Genomic DNA, 14,044 nt, shown 5'->3' with positions numbered 1-14,044 from the left:
CATTTTAAAGTTGCCTCCAACCTGTGGCCGAGCATTCAGTCTCATACGATGTGAAAGGCACATAATGCCAGTTGCCAATGGAAAGTCTGCCTAGTCAAATGAGTGTGCTTGACTCAAAGAATGCTCCATTGTTTATTATTTCCAAAGAGCACTTTCCACATGCTATTAGACTGCCAGCAAATTATTATGCCGACTGCTCTTTAGAAAGCCCTCTGGCCTCGAGGAAGACCAGTGCCACCAGGCTTTCAGAATCCGGTTTCTGATGCTGTTCCTCACTTCACCGATTCAGCTTGATTTTCTTTAGAGAACAGCAGCAGTGACAAGTGCCTGGCCTTCAAGGTAGGCTTGTCCTGGGGCTTCAGAAAGACAGTACTGCATTAGAGGTTGGGGTTTTATTTTAAAAGAAGAAGCCTCTTGGTTATATTATCATTTGTTGCTGCCTTAAGTATGGACCTTGAATGCTTTGTATATTCATTAAAAAACCTTCAGCCTAAAAAAAAGACTCTTAGGTTAATAAGGCAGGATTTAATGTCTTCATTTTGTTAGTAATAGATTCTGTTATTATTATTTTATTAAGATTTACTAGAAGCCTGGTGGAGGTGTTGTACACCTTTAATCCCAGCACTTGGGAGGCAGAGGCAGGTGGATCTCTCTGAGTTCAAGGCCAGCCTGATCTACAGAGTGAGTTACAGGACAGCCAGGACTGTACAGAAAAACCCTGTCTTGGAAAACCAAAACAGAAAGAAAGAGAGAAAGAGAGAAAGAGATAAAGAAAGAAAGAAAGAAAGAAAACAAAGAAAAAAAAGATTTACTAAACTGGTACAGAGGTGGCACTCTAGGTTAGTTTGTTGGATGTTTCTTATAATTAGAAATTATCAAGGGGACATGGTATTAGTGGCTGGAGAAAGGAGTCTAACCTAACCTGGCACTGCGTTACAGCCATCAGTGTACCCATCTGGTATACACTGGTGTTCATGCGTCACTCTCAGGACTCCTCTCTGCAGTCTGTGCTCACCCACCACATGATCTCAACTTGTCCCATGACTTAAACCAACAACCTGAACTGAAAGTATGTCCACCCCAGACCTCTTCCTCGTGCCACACCCAAATACCTCCCTGCTAACACATCTTCCTGAAGACTTATGACGTACCATGTCCAGGACCGAGCTAGGGTAATTCCCCACAAGCCACAAGCCTAGCATCTTCTTACTGTAATCAAGGCAGCTCATTGTCCTAGCTGGTTAGCCTAGGTCTTAGGTCTTCAACTCACTCAAACTCCTATCAGAACTATCTTCAGATTTCCTTAGACTCTGACCTTTCACCCTGTCACATCCTACGCAAGCCACTTTCATCCTTCCCTTAGGTGCAGTGATTGCATTCTCTGGCCTTTGTCCTTAATCCACTGTCATCAGCTTTCCATACAGCAATTAGAGTGGTCCTGCTTCAAGCTCTCAAGTCCTGTCCTCCAGAATAGCATCCAAAGACCTATCGTGGCCTCCAAGGGCCTGCAGACAGGCTCCTGTTAGCCTAGTCCCTTTGCCATCACTCACTCTTCTGCCCATCTTCTTCCTGAAACCCAAGGACTACTTTCTACATTGTTTCCCCCTGCCACGGTCTCCCCTCACGTACACTGGAGGATCTTTACACTTTTATTTAGAAATCACATTGCTGTGAGAGCTTCCTGGTACACTCTGTCCACCAGAAGAAATGTCTCTTTCCCTTTCCTCCCCAGCATGTACTGTCTCAGTGTCCCCTCATTATATCTGTCAACCTTGTCTGTTGTCCCTTCTCCCACTGGTCACATGAAAGGTAACACAAGTGGAGACTTTTGTCAGCCTGGTTCATCGCCGCATTCCCACTGCTTCTCCAAGTATCTGGCACCTCCTGGATATTTTAAATAAGCAAATGAGTCATAGAGCTAGGTTACGATTCCACGTTCTGCCGGTAGGTGGCACTCTATGAGGCTGTGCTCTGTCCGCATTTGATTGGTGTGTAGTTCCAGGTAGGCTGACAAAATGAAAGACCAACATCTCCTACTGTGAAGTTAAAAGTCTTTGTGGTAAAATTCAATGTGTCCGTGGGGAACAGGCTTTGCAACTTAGAGATGAAATATGGCCTTTTGCTGAGATTGGTGATGTTATAATGTTTGAAAGAAATGCAGCTCTTAGCAAAGCCAAACAGTGGGAAAAGGTGGCTCCTCGTCCTATGTAAGAATCCGTTGGACATAAATACTGTGCCAACCTCGTGCCCATAACATCCACAAACCTGTTCACCACTCCTGTGATGCGGAAGAAATGTCAAAGTAGAAAAGGGGAAAGAACCCTATTCTGATTATATGTGTTAGTGTTTTATTCTATTCTGATAGTTGTTGTTTTAACTTTTTTTTTTTCTTATTATTAAATCAGGGCAACACAACTATTTATGTGCTGGAAGAAATGACTGCATCATTGATAAAATTCGGCGAAAGAATTGTCCTGCCTGCAGGCTCCAGAAGTGTCTTCAAGCTGGTATGAACTTAGGAGGTAAGTGGTGTGGGCTTAGCTTGATATGCATTGTAACATCAGTAGAGCCCGTGTATGGACAAAAAGCAAAGGTGGAGCTACTGTGGGGCAAAATTTCCAAGGGTCCATAAAAGCAAAGCTATGCTTTCATGGTGGTGCGTTTTCACAGGAAAATATTTCCTAGCTGGAACTGAAGGGGAATTGCTATCGTTCTTAATTTCAAGAATCGGATCTTTAGCCAAAACCCAAACAAAAACAATTGCTTTCTGCATAAAGTTATAGCTGGTGATTATCATCTGTCCCGAGATGATAGCACGTGACATAAAGGAATGTATTCTTAATCCCAAGAGCAACATATATGAGAGGGAAATGCTGTAAAATGAAAGAATAAAATACTTAGAACCATCTGAAAAAGTACACAGCATTCATGTGAGAAAGCCTGCAGCACTGGTCATCAGATGGGAAGGCAGAGAGTCCTGGAGGAGATCTGCCAAATGTACTCACACCACATGTGCTGGCATGCCACAGCATTCATGCAAGGATGGGTTGAGCTTGTTTGTTTGTTTGTTTGCTTGTTTGTTTGAAGTGTTTTGTTGAGTACCTAACAACCAGGGCAAGAATATTGAAGCTAAACTCTTACATACACTAAAATGAATTCTCTAAATAGAGATTTTTATCCAAATATAGAATAAAACCAGAAGACATATGGTGAAAACCCTTAGGAGATCAGTACTATTTACAAATCAAATAAGACTCTAATGGCAGAGACCAAGAAGCTGGAGGAATGTAGCTGCAGTTTACAAACCGGGCTCAGCATCCCCTTCCATGTAAACAACGCTTCCCTATTCTGCAGAGAGAGGGTGAGGAGGGCAGAAGTGCTCACAGATGAAGCAAGTGCCGCTCTGCCTTGGCAGTCATGAAAGTTTCTAAATATCATCACAATAAGAGAGGTTTAAAATGTGATTGTTTTGCAAATTGGCAAAAGTAGAATGCTTTTGTGACTTTGATGAGAATAGAAAAGTCAAGTCAGACTCCATAGTGCACTTTAGGTGGGAGCATAAACTGGTACGCCGCCTAAGGAAAGGAGGTTAGCTCTTTCCATAAAGGGTTTGGGTTTATGGCCTGTGACTCAACAGTTCTTTTAAGATTCAATCTAAGTATATTCTTATAATATAAAAAAGAATGGTGCATGAGGGGTGGCAGAGACTGCTCAGTGGTTGAGACCAAACACAGCTCTTGTACAGGACCCAGATTTGGTTCCCAGCACCCACATCAGTTGGCTCACAACTCCCGCTAACTCTAGCCTCCACAGGTACTCACATGAACATAACACACACACAAGTAAAAAACATATCTTTTTAAAAAGAAAATGATATGTGGGTAATGGATACAAATTATAAGTGAAAGTATATAAAGCTAATTTATTTTTCTACTTCTAATGCTATCCTGGATCTTTTCTGTTTTCTTTCTTTCTTTCTTTCTTTCTTTCTTTTCCTTCTTTTAGTCTCAATAATGAATAGGTACATGTCTTAGAGTTTCCACTGCTGTGATGAAACACTATGACCAAAAAGCAAGTTAGGGAGGAAAGGGCTTATTTGGCTTACACTTCCAGATCATGGTCAATCATCACAGGAACTCAAGCAGGGCAGGAACCTGGAGGCAGGAACCTGGAAGCAAGAGCTGATGCAGAGGCCATGGAGGCTTGTTTCACATGGTTTGCTCAGCTCTTTCTGATAGAACCCAGGAATACCAGCCCAGGGATGGCACCACCCACAATGTCCTGGGCCTTTCCCATTTAATCACCCTACAGCCGGGTCTTATAGAAGTACTTTTTCAATTGAGGCTCACAGTCTTTCAGATGACCCTCGCTTGTATCAAATCAATATAAAATTGGCCAGGACAATACATAAAATACATTCAATACTGAAAGTGTAAATTTTAATATGAGACTTCAGGGCTCCCTTTTCTAATGCCATTTCTAACTCTATATATGTCCGATTGACTTCTGTGTGTGATGCTTTTATTTATATGAAAAATTTTATAATAATGTTTGTTTTAAATTAAAAGTAAATAAAATAATTTTAAAGATATAAAAATTTTAAAATAACAGAAAATGATGATGAATAAAATGTGTTAAATATACATCCATTAAAGATGGATTAAGATGCAGAACACTCTTCCAATATTAATTAAAACCAAGTGAGGTTTATATGTGCTAATACAGACTTATAGCCACCATTTTGTTCATCAAAAACAAATTAAGGTTGCAAAATAGAATATTTTTATACTATGGATTGCACATCCATTTTAGAAAAAATAATAGGCTGTAAAGGGAGATGCCCTGATTGCTATCACATATCCTGTGCACCTTTGAATGTTATGTTGCATTTGAACCCAGTATTGTGTGCACATTACATATACAAAATATTAGAAAATGTAATAAAGTATGATTTCACTTTCTTTCTGTCTTGGTGAATGAATCTTCTGGCTGACTAGTTGGGTGTAAACAAGGAAGCCTGTGACACAGAGAAGCTCTTACAAGTCAAGTGGAGGATGATGGGAAGGTGGTGAAATTGAGAGCATGCCAGAGGGCCTTACCGAGAGCTCAGAAATAGAGATGAGGAGAGAGATGGGCAGAGACCTCTGTTCCGCCACCTCTTAGTCATGTAGCCGCAGACGAGACACCTCCAGCCCATGGCTGGTACCCTTATCTTCTGCACACGTTGACCAGCATAATTATTGTCTGGGTTGAGGCCAGAGTGACATGAGTAAATTTACAGTGAAAAGGAAGTTCTCACTCAGTGTGCATGTATCCTGGGTGCTGGTTGTGTTGGTCAGTTTTCCAATACTGTAACAAATCGCTAAGGAAATGAGCTTATAAAGATGAAAGGTTTGTTTGGGCTCCCAGTAGTTGTACAGTTTTCAGGCTATGATTATGCTTTTGAGATGTGGCAAGGTGATGGCAGTGGCATGAGGTAAAACCATGGTAACATAAAAAAAAGAGGAAGGAGCTTGAGTTCCAGCTTCTCAAGACTGCAACCTACCTCTTAAAGATCCCACCAGATCCTTAGTGCACTGTAAAATTAGGGCTTTTCTATGCCAGCCCCATCTCCTGAATAATGACAGAGACCTATTATATTCATTAAAAGCTACAGGCATCATATCAGGACAGATACTGATTCTATCTTGACTATGCTGGCCTGGCCTCCCGCCCAGACACATGGCCCATTATCTGCCATCTTAGTCTGTCCTTGGCTGCTCCTTCTCCACTCATGTCCTCATAGTGAGTCCCAGGTCCCCACCTGAGACAACCCCCCCTCTCTCTCTGGGTCCCAGAACTTCACCTTATCTTCTCCTGGCCAGGTAGTGGCTGTTCAGCATTTTCTTAACCAATCAAAAGTGATGGAGAACAATGTTTACACAACTTTGAGACAGGAGATGCTTCATAAAAATAACAATGCCAAAGTCTGGGCTGCAATCAGATCTCTGAGAACAGAAATCAGCATTTGAATGCAGGGACAAAAGCACCCTCCAATAGCACACCATGGGTGAGACCTAGCCTCCAGCTCATAGCCCCTTGTTAGGAGGTACTGAGACCCTGTAGCTTAGCAGCAGTAACAGTAACCCCTAGCAAGCATGGTTGAAATGTCTAGTATTATTTTTTAAATTGCACCAAAGGATGATTTATTTGTATATATTGTTAATATACTCAATATTGTTTTTTCATTCCTGTATATTTTTTAATTCCTTTATCCCCAGTGGTATACTAGTATCGCATACTCCCATGCTAAGTAAATGAATGAATGACTGCTATTTCCAGAGACTTCTATGTCCTCTTCATTGTAGAGATGAAAAGAACTCCCCACCATACCCCCCATAAGTGAAATAAGTTAAGTCATATGGGAGGTCTCGTGGATGTCGCTATAGGGAGAGTAAGTGAGAGGAAATGAATAGGCCAGGAGGCCAGGCAGTTGCCGGGAACAGCTTGCCTGCACACTGGATATGATGTTGGACTTTCAATTTCTTTGAGCTGTGAGCTTATTCTTCATTGGTGGATTAATTGTCAGGGAAACAATAGAAGGCCAGTGTGGGGGTTTTTTGGTAGAACTTTGCTGTAAGTGGATAGGGCAGTTTTATAGAAAGTCCCTCGCTGCCTTCAGTGAGACAAGGAGAACAAGCTACAGCGCTGGGAGCAGCTCTAAGACACCTTGGTTTTCAGCACAAAGGCCTCAGCACATCCAGCTGCCATACTTTGGGGTTTCCTTTTCTTGGTCTCAACAGGACTCTACAAGCCTGTTCTGTGTACCCTCCCAGCTAATCCTCATGGCATCGCTATTATTTTGTCCATTTTAGCAGTAAGTTAATAGGTCCGTTGAGAGACCACAGAGCAGGCACACACCCCAGGGAGTGGCACGGACCACTCAGATGGCAGTTGCTGGAGCCAGCCCATGCCTGGTGTTACTCCGCCATACAGAGTGGGTGCTGTGGCACAGAGCAACTTGGGTTAGCCTGGAAGAACACTGTGGCACGCAGGTGTCTTCCCTGTGTCTCTGATCACCTGTAAGTGAATCACAGTATGGGACGTGGAACAGAGCCCTTCATCAGTTGCTGGCTTCAGCACACACAGATAGAGTTTGCTCAGGCTCTTGATGCCACTGACACACACTAGACAGTCAGTGATGAAAGCTGGCCTTTGGAAAATGGTTTTCTTCAGGTTCAGTTTAGAGTTTAAAGACTTCTGGTCCATGGACTGATGATCAGTTTTGATTGTTCAGTTGAAACAATTTCCTTCTTTTTCTTCTTCTTCTTCCTCTTTGTCATCATCATCATCATCATTGTCATCATTATTGTTGCTTTAATCATCTTCTTCCTCCTCTTCCTCTTTCTGTTCTTCCTTCTACCTCCTCCTCCTCCTCCTCCTTATAATTTCTCCTCAAGCCTTGCTTTTTTACTTTCAGTTTGGGACAGAAAACACAAGTTCTTTTTATCATGTTACAAGAAAATAATGGGAGGTTTAGCCTTTAATGTGATACAAGTTTTATAATTGAAAATGTGCATTTAGTTTAATCCTTTTTTGTAAATCTGCCAGTTTCACAACCTGCACCCTCTAGGTCTGTTTAAGGCCCTCTGTGGGATAAGGTGACACCATACACTACTTGGAAAAATTTCTGCTAGTGATGGTGACTCTGGGAACAAGGTGCAAGTTACTTTGGAATCATTTTTCCTGGTGCTGTCAGTTGATTTACAAGTACCCCTGACCATATTTACAATTGTAAATATGTAATTGTAACTAAAATGTAAATATTTACATATTTACATCTCTACCTTGGAAGGAAGGAAGACAGGCAAGCAGACAGGCTTGCTCAAATTTTAAAACTATAAAATACACTTTACCCCTTTTCTCTAGACACTCTGGCTCCCTCCCACCTTGAGTACTATTTTTTTTTTCTTTAAAGTCCTACTGAGCTTCATGCTGCATGCATCCCACAGTAGAGGATGTGGGAGTGTCAACAGAGAAGTGGGAAGGAACACCACCGTTTCTCCTAGCCCTAGGCTGACTGAGCCTGTCACTCTGCGGCCCACAGTACTAGGTCTCAGAGTCCGCAAGCTGCACACAGGCCCTGCTGCTTTGTGGGAACTGCCGAACAGGAATTCATCCCTTTGCTCTTGCCCTCCAGTGATCTGAAAGCCTACATAGGATTTGTCTTTTTCCCTAAAATTTATAGAGTACAGAACCGAAGCTAATTGGCCTTTCGACCCAGAAATCCTCCGCAGTGTTCTGAGCTCAGCTGTGTCCTAATCCCACAGCAGAGGGAAGACCTGGAAGGTCTTTCTAGTCTCTTCTACCCATTTTATAGATACAGAACCTGGTATCCAAGAGCCTATCAGTACATTTAAAAATGCAACCCAAGGTCCTAATTATCTTCTCTCTTCCTAACCACACCCCACTTTATCAACCACACCCCACCTTATTAGCCACACCCCACTTTATTTCACCCTCCACAAGATACACTAGAACCCTTCACATTCCTTTAATGAAGACTCTAGAGTACTTAAGTCCTATTTCCCTAGACGTAAAAATACAGACTCAGGGGAGGACTAGGAATAAAATCAACCTCATGGGCCACAGTCTATCTCTGAATCTGGCTCCTGATTCCAGTGTGAGTTACTTCTGCCATGCACCTTCAGCTTCCTCCACAGGAGCCATTACAGGTAACTACATGCAGCCCACCTTCTTCTCACGGGATAGACATATCAGGTGTGAGGGCCTGAGGGGCACAGACAGGACCCAGAAGGAATCTGGCTTGCTTTGGATATACATGGTGACAAGGTGACAAAAGCAAGAGACCATAAAGGCTGGTGCTGGGAATGCCCACAGAATAACACCCAGTGGCTCCCTGATGAGAGTGGAGCTGGGAAACACCCCATAGCAGGCTCAGCCCGCAGTATTATTTTCCCAAAAAAATTATGAGCGAGGATGTTCAGAATACCATTAAATGTTTTCTGTAAAAACATGACTAACATGGAAAAACTACTAAGAGTCATCTAAAATATTTGGGCTTTTTTATTCTGTGATTACAGCTTCACATACATGCAGAGATGCTGTCGGGAGACCAGGGAGGATTGTTGGTAAAATGGGATGATGGATACATTATTGTTTGTTCTTTCCCTGTTTGTTAGTGGTACGAACATTTTAAAGAAAGTAAGTTCACAGTGTTGAGCCAGGAATGGATGCAGAAGATTAATGACATTGAAGTAGACACTCAAAGGAGTTACCTACCCATCGATCAGGAAGGAGGCAGAGAGAACGGCTAAGACCTCCTTCATATGCTGCTAGGGTATTCCTCAAGACTGAAATGGAAAGGTGATGGGAAACTAAAAGATGGAAAGCTGGAAGAATGGCAGAGCATGGCTGGCGGGTGGGGCAGGAGGCACAGGGAGGTTCAGCTGGGGAAATCTGGTTCTCCCTGCCGGCAGCTTTCCACAGTTAGTTGGTGGAGCTGCCGGCAAACTCTAGCAGTGTAGATCTGGAGAGAGAAATGGCAGGATCTGTGCCACTGAGAGTGAGGCTGCACATCTGAAATCCTGGGAGAAAGGTGCATTGGCGCCTCCAGGTGTCTCACGGGGCGGGCTCCCCAGTCACCACAGAGCCCAAAAGATTCTTCTGAGAGAGTCTTGTGAGGAGATAGTTGCTTGGATTTCTTTTTTTTTTTTTTTCTTTCCACTCAGTGGAAACAATTTCAGTGGGACTTCCAAATGACACCTGATATTAGATCAGTTAGAAGGAAGTCTGAGGGATTTTCATATCTAGGTAAACGGCCATAACGATGTATGTGTTGAACTAACAGTTGGCGTTTCTATCCCTCAGACATTTGTGAAGGAAGAGTTGTAGTGTTTTCAGGACTGGTCCCACATACAACGTACAAGATTTTCTCTATCTTTGCAATCTTCATACTTTTTCTTTCAAATATTTTTATGATTGGAATTTGTAACTAATAAATACATCAAGATAAATACAATCAGATCTTTGGTTAAGATGGTGTCCTGTTTGGTGATTAGAAACATCTGATGACAGAAGCAATATAGACATTAAATAAGAATGCTCATGCCTCCCCAGAAGGGAGCATATTCGTGCACTTCTACATCTACCGTAATGAGCTGATCAGAGTAGACTAGTTTCCCCGGGCTCTTTGAAAACTCAGCTATGCAGGAAAACTCTGCTTGGATACGTATGTATGTATGTATGTATGTATGTGTGTGTGTGTGTGTGTGTGTGTATGTATGTATGTGTATGTACCCTCAGTTTACACTTTTCTTTGGCGTTTCCATTCGTGGTCTGTCCTCATGTTTGTCCTCCCACTCTTCTGTTCCAGCCCAAGAGCTTAATGGTTCTAACCACTTATTTCCTAAAACAAAAACAAAAACCCTCTCGCCCCTTCTCCTTGTCTTAAGAGGGCTGCAGTCACAGCTCCCCTTGCTCAGCAGCACCATCGCAGACATGGTTCTCTAATACATGCCCTGGCTTGCTGTTCATGCGCTGATGTTTCAGAAGTATGCACATGTACATGTCCTCTGCTCGGTAGAACAGTGCCTGGGGTCCTTTGTGTTGCTCATGACACCACACTTTGACTGATTTCTCATTTGACCGCTTTCTCATTTGACCGCTTTCTCATTTGACCGCTTTCTCATTTGACCGCTTTCTCATTTGACCGCTTTGCTCTGCATTTTTTGTTATTATCTCATTATTAAACTTTAGTGAACACAAAATTACATGCAAAAGTTAGTATGAATGCACACGTACACACACATATATGCATAATCACAGACATAAGGATTTCACTAGATTATCAAAGTTATTAGTGACCTTGAAAGGTAAATAAATACTGTTCTATAGAAAAAAAAGATTACTGGATTAAATTATACACCATCTAGGCGATATCTAGATTTATTGGTTATTTTTCCACATTTTACAGATTATAAATCATGCTGAAGAGGTTAAGTGACTCATCCAAGTTTAGTAAATGATGGGTTTGTGCTTCTAGTCCAGCTATTCTTGACTTTGAAGGTCTTCCGACCACAGCATGCACATAAAAGGCCTCATCTGTAACCACAGGAACCAGTTGTTTAGACAAAGAGGAAAGTACTAATGGATATGGGAACTTTCAGATTTTCTAGAAAGAACAGAGAGCTAAAGTCATGTCTCATACCATGGCATGTGGTAAGTGAACAATACCCTGGCTTGCACTTCCAGGACAAAAGGAAGCCTGTCAAGATGGCGCATGCCTAAAGTTCCAGATGTGGGGAGGCAGAGGCTCATGAGTTCAAGGAGTGTATCCAGGCCACTGGGGGCATTTATGAAACGCTTTCTCAAAAACCAATTTTAAAACTATGTATCATATATAGCACATTCGAATAGTAACCACTATGTATAAGAAATAAAGAGATGCAGCGATGGAGAGATAGTTTAGCGGTTAAGAACATTGGCTGTTCGTGCAGACTTAGGTTTAGTCACATGGTGGCTGATCAACATTCTTTTCTTTTTTTTTTAAAGATTTTATTTTATTTTATTGGCATATACATTTATATTATTGCACATAAGTAGAAAAGTTACATACATCAAGAAGAACGAAACATTCAGGGATCATGTGAACGTTGCATTCATGCTGTTTTGGCTAATTGCACTTGGCAACCTTGTAGAAAACATCTTTCCTATCTTGGTGACTCTAAAATTCAGAATGAGAATCAATATCTATCATATCTCATCTCTTGTCAACTCAAAACCTCTATCGAGACCTAAAAACATCTTAACCCCTAAACAGCTAAGTAAGACTAAACTGTCTGGTCTTCAACCCCATCACAGACTTGAAAAGGAATGAAACTTAATTACTTGAGTGAACCAGAAGTGCAGATTAGCAGCTTCCAAAATGAGAAGGAAAGAAAAATGGCAGAGACAGTTTACTGCCTGAACATCCACCCAGAACTCTCTATAACGTTGGAGCATCATCTTCAGCCTTCAGGCTCAATATCGACGACAGACGTATTTGTGAGGCAGGAACTACTGAGGACTCGCTTACGCTGTCTTGGCAGAGTTTGGCCGTCGAGTGTGCAGGGTGGTTAAGGCAATGGACTGTTGCTCTGTGTTCATAACTGCACTTAGTCTGTGAGGCACTGGGGCGTCACTAAAAGTCCAGCAGGCGTTTGCTTTATTGGATTCCCTTTTCCTTCACAATCCACATCGCTTCTTTCCCTAACCCTGTTACTCGCGTTTGGGATTTTCACTGTCCTTCATACCTCATGGCGCTGCTATCTCTCTGTCCCCTCCCGAGGTCCTACATTCTAAGTCACCAAGAATGGTTCCGAGTGGTGAAGGACTGAGTCTCCTTCCTGGCACACTGATGACCAAAATGCCTACTGGGCCTTTCCTGCTTATTTCTTCCCAGAGCCACTGTGGACAGGAAGGATTTGACCCAAGGTTTTGAAAGGAGCTATGGGGTAGTGACAAGCGTGTACTAAACATGTTTCCATTTAGTTTCATAATAACATCAGCCATCTCATTATGGACATCATTAAATTACAGGAAAATTTCCAATACTCTAATTTTTATCCTCTTATTTCAATTCATTCACACATTTAAAGGCAAAAAGGTATCCATTTGTAATAAGCAGATGACAAAATTAATACTTTTTTTGTGCTTCATGGAACAAAATCAATAGTGACCTCATTTTGGAGTTGAAAGTTTTCAATATAGTTAATTGGAAAAAAACAGGAAGCAGGACTGTAGAGATAGCTCAGCAGTTAAGAGCATAAAAATATGTTCATTAACGAAAGTATAAAATCCAATGTGATGCGCCATACCTTCTGTTTTGAATGGCTCCTTTAATAGTCTGGAGTTGCTGGGTTGTACTCTCTTTAGATCTGGTTAATTTTAGCACTTAGTTTTTTTTATTTGTTACTTTATAATAAAGTGTTTGTTTGCTTAAAGAGACTGTACAGGGTAGTGTTATGTTCACTTAATGGAAGCTAAAGGCATTTGACAGGAAGGAACTTCAATTAAGAAAATTCCTCTATAAGAGCAGGCTGCAGGCTGGCTTGTGAGGCATTTCCTTAATCAGCGACTGATGGGGGAGCGCCCAGCCCATTGTGAGTGGTGCCACCCCTGGTGGTCCTGGACTCTAAGCTCTAAATGAAAGCAAACCAGTAGGCAGCATCCTTCATCAGCTCCTGCCACCAGGTTCCTGCCTGTTTGAGTTCCTGTCCTGCTTCTGCGCTGGCTGACTATTACAAGGAAGTATAAGCCAAATAAACCCTCCTCTTTCCAACGTGCCTTGAGGCCATGGTATCTTATCACAGCAATAGAAACCCACGCTAAGGTAGAAACATTACAAAAGGCACCAAGGAAATTCAGAAAAGCAATCAGGATATACTTGAAAAACTTATATCCCACTAAGTTAGAAAGTCTGAAAGAAATAGATGGATTTCTAGATTGATAGCACCTGACAAGGTTGAACTGATATGAGGAAAACAACTTAAACAGATTTATCATAAGCAATGAGGCCGAAGCAGTGATTTAAAAAAAAATGATAAAATAAGAAAACCTCCCAACTCCAAGTGCTCAGGCCAAGTGGGTTCACTTTTTAGTCCTACCAGACCTCTAAAGAGATGGCAGCAATACATGCCAAACAATCTCGAAGGTAGGAAGGAAAAGAATGCTACCAACTCTCTTTATGAAGCCAGTACCACCCTGTCCCCCACAAAACAAGGAAACACACACACATACACTCACACTTCACACACATACTCAAACATACTCACTCACACACACATACATACTCACACTCACACATGCACACACAAAAACTAAAGTAAGCTGTACTCAGTCTGGCTGATGGGTATAGGCATAAAACAGAGAAGGATGTGGAACATGAATGTAAGAACAGAGCAAAAATATTCAGCATGATCAAGTTGGCTCCACTCCACAGATGCAGGCATGCCCAACATACAAGATGAATAATTGTGTTGCAGAAATGGGCTCAAGGACCGAA

The 14,044-nt window shown here is 42.0% G+C and overlaps 1 protein-coding gene across 4 annotated transcripts in view; it reads left to right on the top strand.

Annotated features, from left to right (window-relative positions):
• The window catches only part of NR3C2 (nuclear receptor subfamily 3 group C member 2), a 302,223-nt gene that overhangs the window by 205,659 nt on the left and 82,520 nt on the right, over window positions 1–14,044 (top strand). For all 4 annotated transcript variants that reach the window (XM_084755685.1, XM_084755686.1, XM_084755684.1 and 1 more), the window contains exon 4: window positions 2,406–2,522. In XM_084755685.1, coding sequence (XP_084611811.1) covers window positions 2,406–2,522 — 117 coding nt within the window. The remainder of the gene's footprint in view (window positions 1–2,405; window positions 2,523–14,044) is intronic.

This window comes from Acomys minous (assembly GCF_964271855.1).
Source record: "Acomys minous genome assembly, chromosome: 14".
In the NCBI taxonomy this organism is placed as follows: Eukaryota; Metazoa; Chordata; class Mammalia; order Rodentia; family Muridae; genus Acomys; species Acomys minous.
Note: the sequence above shows the minus strand (reverse complement) of the source record. Positions and strands in the feature narration are given on the sequence as shown.